Raw genomic sequence first — 6288 nt, 5'->3', positions numbered from 1 at the left:
GTGGGGAGTGGGGGGGGGGAGGGGATGTGGAAAGCTCTCTTAGGTTTATGACCAGATCCAATGAAGACAACATGAGATTTTCTTTACTCAAAGTTTTTAACTGGATGTGGCAATTCAGAAAGCTGAGCAAATCAGTGTATCATGCTCACAGCGATCATAGTAATAATCACTGAAATAATATGTCCAGAATGGTAGATAATTGTATTATTATTAAAAATAATAAATTTATATATAAAAAACAGACATGCAGGCATGTCACTAACATTAACTTCAGGTTTACTTAATTATTTCAGACATCCTACCTCATTATTGACTTCAGGAGGTTTTTTCTTTGTTGCTCCAATGTTCAAATAGCTGTGGAAGGAAAACAGTTTTGATTACTTACAGAAACAACTAACTTACACAATGCAAATACTTCTGGTTTTTTTCTTTTAATGCATGAAGTTTTCAAAATTTATCATGCCTCAAAATAACATAAAAAGTAACTAATTTGAGATTTTAATGAAGGAGTGTTAATATAAACCTACAGGCTAGCTCTCTGGGCCAATATAAAACATAGGGGAGAACCAGCCATCTACTTTCTAGTCACCGGTGGTTAGTACAGATCCCCAATAATCCCTTGTTGTAAAGAAGCTCACATACTATTGTGACGTGAATCAACAAATCTCAGTATAATATCAACTTACCAGAGTTTTCAAACTCATCATCTTGCCTCTCAGTTTCTCATCATAAGTCTCTGACAGATTTCAAGCTTTCTTCCATACCCAAGTTTAAGCCATGGCATCTGATAGAGTTTAAAAGGATCTACAGTGTGTTTCAACAGGACATGGATACATCTGAACACTGTATATCCTGGTTTCTTGTGATGGTGATGAACCAATATCATCTGCACAATTATCTTGTGAATAAACAAAATACAAGCCTCAACTGGACAAGAAAATAAAATATATCTATTTGAAGAATCCTGCTCTCCATCAGAATACGTATTTCCACAAAAACACTGCATTAACACAGACCTGTTAGTTAAACCACACAGTCATGGATTAGCTGTATGTTGTCTTTCCGAAGAAAGGGAATTAAATAAGCCTTTAAGCATGAGTAACCCACAGACTGGCAAACAGGCAACTGTCCAGGTAACCAGACTATGCTAACTCCTTTTCCTTGTCAACACTCGGAGAGCCATGAAAGTGGTTCTTCTCATGAATGCAGCTCTCACTACCTTCCAGCACTGCAAGATATTTTTAGTTCTTAGTGCTGTAGGAAGAGATACCTTCATAGGCAGTTATAACTTAGTACAGCAGCACCTTTCAGCACCTTCTGCCAAGAGCTGACTATGAGGGGGGGAAAAAAAAATACTGGGACATCTGTTCTATGCTGGGAGCATAGAATCATAGAATGGTTTGGGATGGAAAGGACCTTAAGATCACCTAGTTCCAACCCCCCTGCCATGAGCAGGGACACCACACACTGAACCATGTCGCCCAAGGCTCTGTCCAACCTGGCCTTGAACACTGCCAGGGTTGGAGCATTCACAACTTCCTTGGGCAACCCATTCCAGTGCCTCACCACCCTCACTATAAAGAACTTCTTCCTTGTATCTAATCTAAACTTCCCATTTAAATTTGAAGCCATTACCCCTTGTACTACCACTACAGTTCCTAATGAAGAGTCCCTCCCCAACATCCTTATAGGTCCCCTTCAGATACTGGAAGGCTGCTATGAGGTTTCCACTCAGTCTTCTCTTCTCCAGCTTGAACAGCCCCAACTTTCGCAGCCTGTCTTCATACGGGAGGTGCTCCAGACCCCTTATCATCCTCATGGCCCTCCTCTGGACTTGCTCCAACAGCTCCATGTCCTTCTTACATTGAGGACACCAGAACTGCACACAGTACTCCAAGTGAGGTCTCACAAGAGCAGAGTAGAGGGGCAGGATCACCTCCTTCGACCTCCTGGTCATGCTTCTATTGATACCGCTCAGGATAGGTGATGGGCATTTGTTAGAGGTTCTCCCTATTCCTACTTTCAGTGAGAAACCCCATGTGCTTTGCCAGGCTTTTAAGACTAGAAGATCCTGTCTGAGAATGTCAGGTCCAAGCACCAGTGCAGGCTCACCAAAAAATCTTTCGCAAAGCATCTGTAGCCCTCCAGTAATGCCATGCTCTGTAGTTAATGGCTGGGATAAGATTTGTTTGCTACAGGAAACTTTCCTGCCTGGCCAAAGCTGAGAATTCATGGGACCTGAACAAAGGTGTAGAAGCAAGAAAGAAGAAATTCTTTGAAGGAATGGCAATCGTTTACCAAGGTACCACAAAATGGACAAAGGAACGTCAAGGCTTCAGCATGCAGGGACAGTAAGACACAGCAAGGTTTCTAGGCAATGCTTGAAAGTGCATGCCAATATTCTGGAAAAGTTAAATGTAGCAACATAGGACAATACTTAAAAACAAAGTGTGCAAACCTCATGCTTAAAAAAATAAACAAAAAACAACTGTTGCAAGTTTCTCCAAAGGAACAACAACAACAAAAAGTCTTAAAGCCTACAAGACTAAAAAGAAAGAAGCTGCTGACTGTGGTTCTTGTTCTCTGGGCACCAGTCAATTATTTCAAGGAGAACTAAGAAAAGTGACAAAGAAAAGCAAATACATAGTCAAAGGCTTAAATTTACTATGCAGAGGTCTCAGCATTCAGCTGTCACATTTCAGAGATTCACAAATCAGAAAAAGTCTAGACAGCGCCAAAGACTTTTCTTGGGATAATGGCACTCAAAAAAATTCCGCATCAAAACTTAACCAAAGTATTTCCATTTGCTAGGAAAGCAGAAATACCTCCACTCAATAACTATCCACATCAGTGATGAAACTACAGTGTTGTTTCAAAAGACACTGCCAGAGAGTAGAGAGGATAATCTACCATTAATCAATGAGCACAGACACAAGTAAAAGAGCAAAGGAAGGAGGTGGGCAGAGTAGCATGCTGAGAAAAAAAGCTAAAAAGGGAAACCACCACCAGCACACATAGTTTTCCTTCAGGAAGCTGAGAGTGAGGGAAAAAGTCCACAGGCGTGCAGCCCTGAATGTGCATTCTCCCTCACCACTGCAACACCTACAATATACCAACACACCTCACCACTTATACACCAAAACCCCATGTATTCATTTAGCACACCTGTAAATGACAAATCAGGCTGAAAGATATGAAAATTCCCAGCAGTGGCTAGTAATTCTTACTTTAAAGGAAATTTCTATAAATTTTTCTAACAGCAGAATGTTTAAATTCCAATTACTTTATTTACACATTAAACATATCAGCAGTTTATATTGACTACATACCTTCAAACGTATATTACATCTAAATATACGTATTACATCTAGAGATGTTAAGATTTAGCACTTGGAATGACAGTGTTAAAGATGAGGACAGTTTAGTCTAGAAATCACTGCAGACAGGAAAGAAAAAAAAGATTCAGTTCTTAGTATAAGACGCCTGAGAAGAAACAAATGCACTGCTTGAAGTGGAGCAATGACACTTTCAGCTTCTGCTTCACCTTGGGTACTCTCTCCTTTCCATTACATTCCCTCACATCAGTGCCACAAGCCCGCATTCCAAAGTTCAGTCTATCTCAGCAATGATGTGTTCAACAAGCAACACTGGAAGTGTACAGACTTCTTGTTGCTATCAGACCTGATGCAAACCCTTTAAGGCAGATACTTTGGTCTCCTGCAGCTGCAACAGCTTTTATCTTTGCCTGTGACATATACAGAGACATATGCTCTTTAATTCCTTCAATTCCTTTCAGAAAACTGTCCCTTTCAATTAACCCATCCTTTCCTCTGACTTTTCCAGCTAAGCTGTGTCCCTAATTATCATTCTGTCTACAACCCAGTTAAGAACAAGATCAACATCAAGCCCTTCATCCCGTCATAAATAATGCTGGTAAAAGCATTGCCAACATTTACAGGACTATACGACTATATAAATACTAATAGTGAAGAACTCCAACTCTGAACACAAGGATGGGAAAGATCTCAAGTAATCCTGTTTATCCTCCCTACAGCACAAGACTATGGCATACTATCAAGGGATATACAAACCAGCCTTCTCTTAACAATTGTGTCCTTTAGGCTAGCTTTTTTTAAGGTGTTCTCTTTGTTGAGCTTACTTAGCTATACTGTTTGATGTTGGAGCCATAAAAGTCTGAAAAGCTCTCACCATAAAACTCTGACCATAAAACACGAAAAGGCAAAAATAAATGTTTTCCACCCAAAAAAAATCCGGAGTGCCCAATTCTCTACACAGTGCATGCTAATGCCAAACACTTACTTACTTTAGCCTGTCTGTTGCACATAAGATACATGCAGGGAGGTGAAACATGGTGTGCTGAGAGCTTACAACTTTAAGCTATACACAGAATCACAGGATTTAATACCAAAAAGATATGGTAGATCTTTTTTCAGAGATGAGCATTGTATTTGATATGGAAGAAAGTACAGAGGGAAAGGGACTTATATTTAGCCTGTCACATCTTCCTCTCTATCTTTGCCACTGAAGTGCAAGAAGCTTCAATAAATGTTCAAAAGCAGCCAGTGACAAAAACAGTCAGAGTGCTGATACAAGTCCTGTTCATTGCAGTTTTCTCCTGAAACATGATGAGCTCTCCTGAAAAATGTAGTGTCCTCAACTCTACAAAACCAAGATGAGCAAGGTCCCATAAAGCTGCTAGTTTAGCGTATTAATTCATAACCACCTTCAGAAAGGGATTGTTAATTTTGAGATTTTTTTTTTAATTCAACTGTAAGAAAAATGCCCAGAAAGAAATCCACTGCCAGAATTAAGAGCCATTACTGATCACATGCAGAACCACTCAGGAAACACACCTAAAAGCCCAGATCTCCTCCGTGATATTCTCCCAGTCACTCACTAGAAAACAGAGAAACTGTCAGCTTAATTATTCATATCAAGGCAGGGAAGAGACAGCAATCAGTCATCTTTTAAATAACAGGAGGGACTCAGATATTCTGGTCATTAAAAGTCTATATACCTATCCAAAATTAAGAGAAGTGATTGAGAAGTGGATAACTAGGTAGAATATTTTAGACTTTATAAAATAAGCAAGAAAGGAAGTGTTGGGAATTAAATTCCCAGGCTCATCAGCTTCACAGCAGGACTGTCAACACTCCCATCCTTCTGCAGCTTTCTCCCTGTTACCACTGTGCACAAATAGTGACACTCACCCCTCAGTTAAGCACACATATCACATTGCCACATGTCCTTTGGGTTAAAGGGCTGTTTCTCCTTTTCTACTGTCATGTCAAGGAAATACCACTATGTGACTGATGGTTACAGCAGCCTTCCTGTGGCCCACCTTGCAGCCCTTTTGCAGTTTTATCTATTACAAGCACTTTTCCTTTTGCCTTGGGTTGCAGCCATTTAAGTCCTCTTTCTGTAATGCCTACTAAAGGGGTAGGGTCCTCTAAAGTATTGTCACAGTGCCAAACCCCAAATCCTGATATTTAAGTTCCATACAAATCTTACATTACTTTTTAGCCACTCACTTGAGTTTCTTGAAGGCTTCCCTGCCACCAGCCACATACTGCTCTCCACTTTGAAGCTCCTCCAGCTGCCGGACACGATGCCCACCCCGCGGGGTATAGATGTTACGCACAGCTCCGAAGGGTGCCTTCACCCCGGCTGTCACCTCTTTCAGGAATACCTCAAAGTTGGACACTTTCTTCTCACTGATGACAATGCGGCGCCCCGGGAAGAAAGGGTCCCCGTTGCGATACACCAGCACGCTCTTCACTGTGGGCTGCGAGAGCCACGACCCCTTCGTGCCAGTACTAGCCATGCTCAGTGGCTTCGGACCTCCCGATGCCTGCTCCTGTTTACTCAGGAGAAGGGTCCTGCCCGAGCAACCCTCTCACCTCCACCCTGACAGCTCCGCGGTATGGGTGAAGCACACACACCCAGGCCGGGCCTGGAGACCAGGGCCCACCTCCGTGGAGGCAGAGGAGGGAGCCCCGCACCGCGGGGAGGGACCACAGCCTCCCCAGGGCTTGCGGCACAGCTCAGCTCAGCCTCGAGAGCGGCTCCTCCTTGGCAACCAGCTCCTGCTGCTCCCTGGCACCTGGGCAGGTTAACGCAGGTTAACCCAGGCAAAAAGAAACAACATTGCATGGAAGTAGATCCAACGCAGCTGGCTGGAAAACGGACTGCAGGGGACCTATGGCCTCCCAGGGTATTTATCCTCCGGCGTTGCCATCACGGGAAGCGGTTTGCCGCTGCCACCTG

General features: G+C 42.5%; 1 protein-coding gene across 1 annotated transcript in view; it reads right to left on the bottom strand.

Moving 5' to 3' along the window:
- Window positions 1–5845, bottom strand: part of DCDC2 (doublecortin domain containing 2) — a 52025-nt gene extending 46180 nt beyond the window's left edge. The window contains exons 1-2 of the mRNA XM_010011084.1: window positions 5553–5845; window positions 303–354 (exon numbers count right to left, since the gene is read on the bottom strand). Coding sequence (XP_010009386.1) covers window positions 303–354; window positions 5553–5845 — 345 coding nt within the window. The remainder of the gene's footprint in view (window positions 1–302; window positions 355–5552) is intronic.
- Window positions 5846–6288: the final 443 nt, after the last annotated feature.

This window comes from Nestor notabilis, unplaced genomic scaffold (assembly GCF_000696875.1).
Source record: "Nestor notabilis isolate BGI_N333 unplaced genomic scaffold, ASM69687v1 scaffold10460, whole genome shotgun sequence".
NCBI lineage: Eukaryota > Metazoa > Chordata > Aves > Psittaciformes > Psittacidae > Nestor > Nestor notabilis.
The sequence above is the reverse complement of the archived record's forward strand: the minus strand, read 5'-3'. Positions and strand labels throughout refer to the sequence as shown.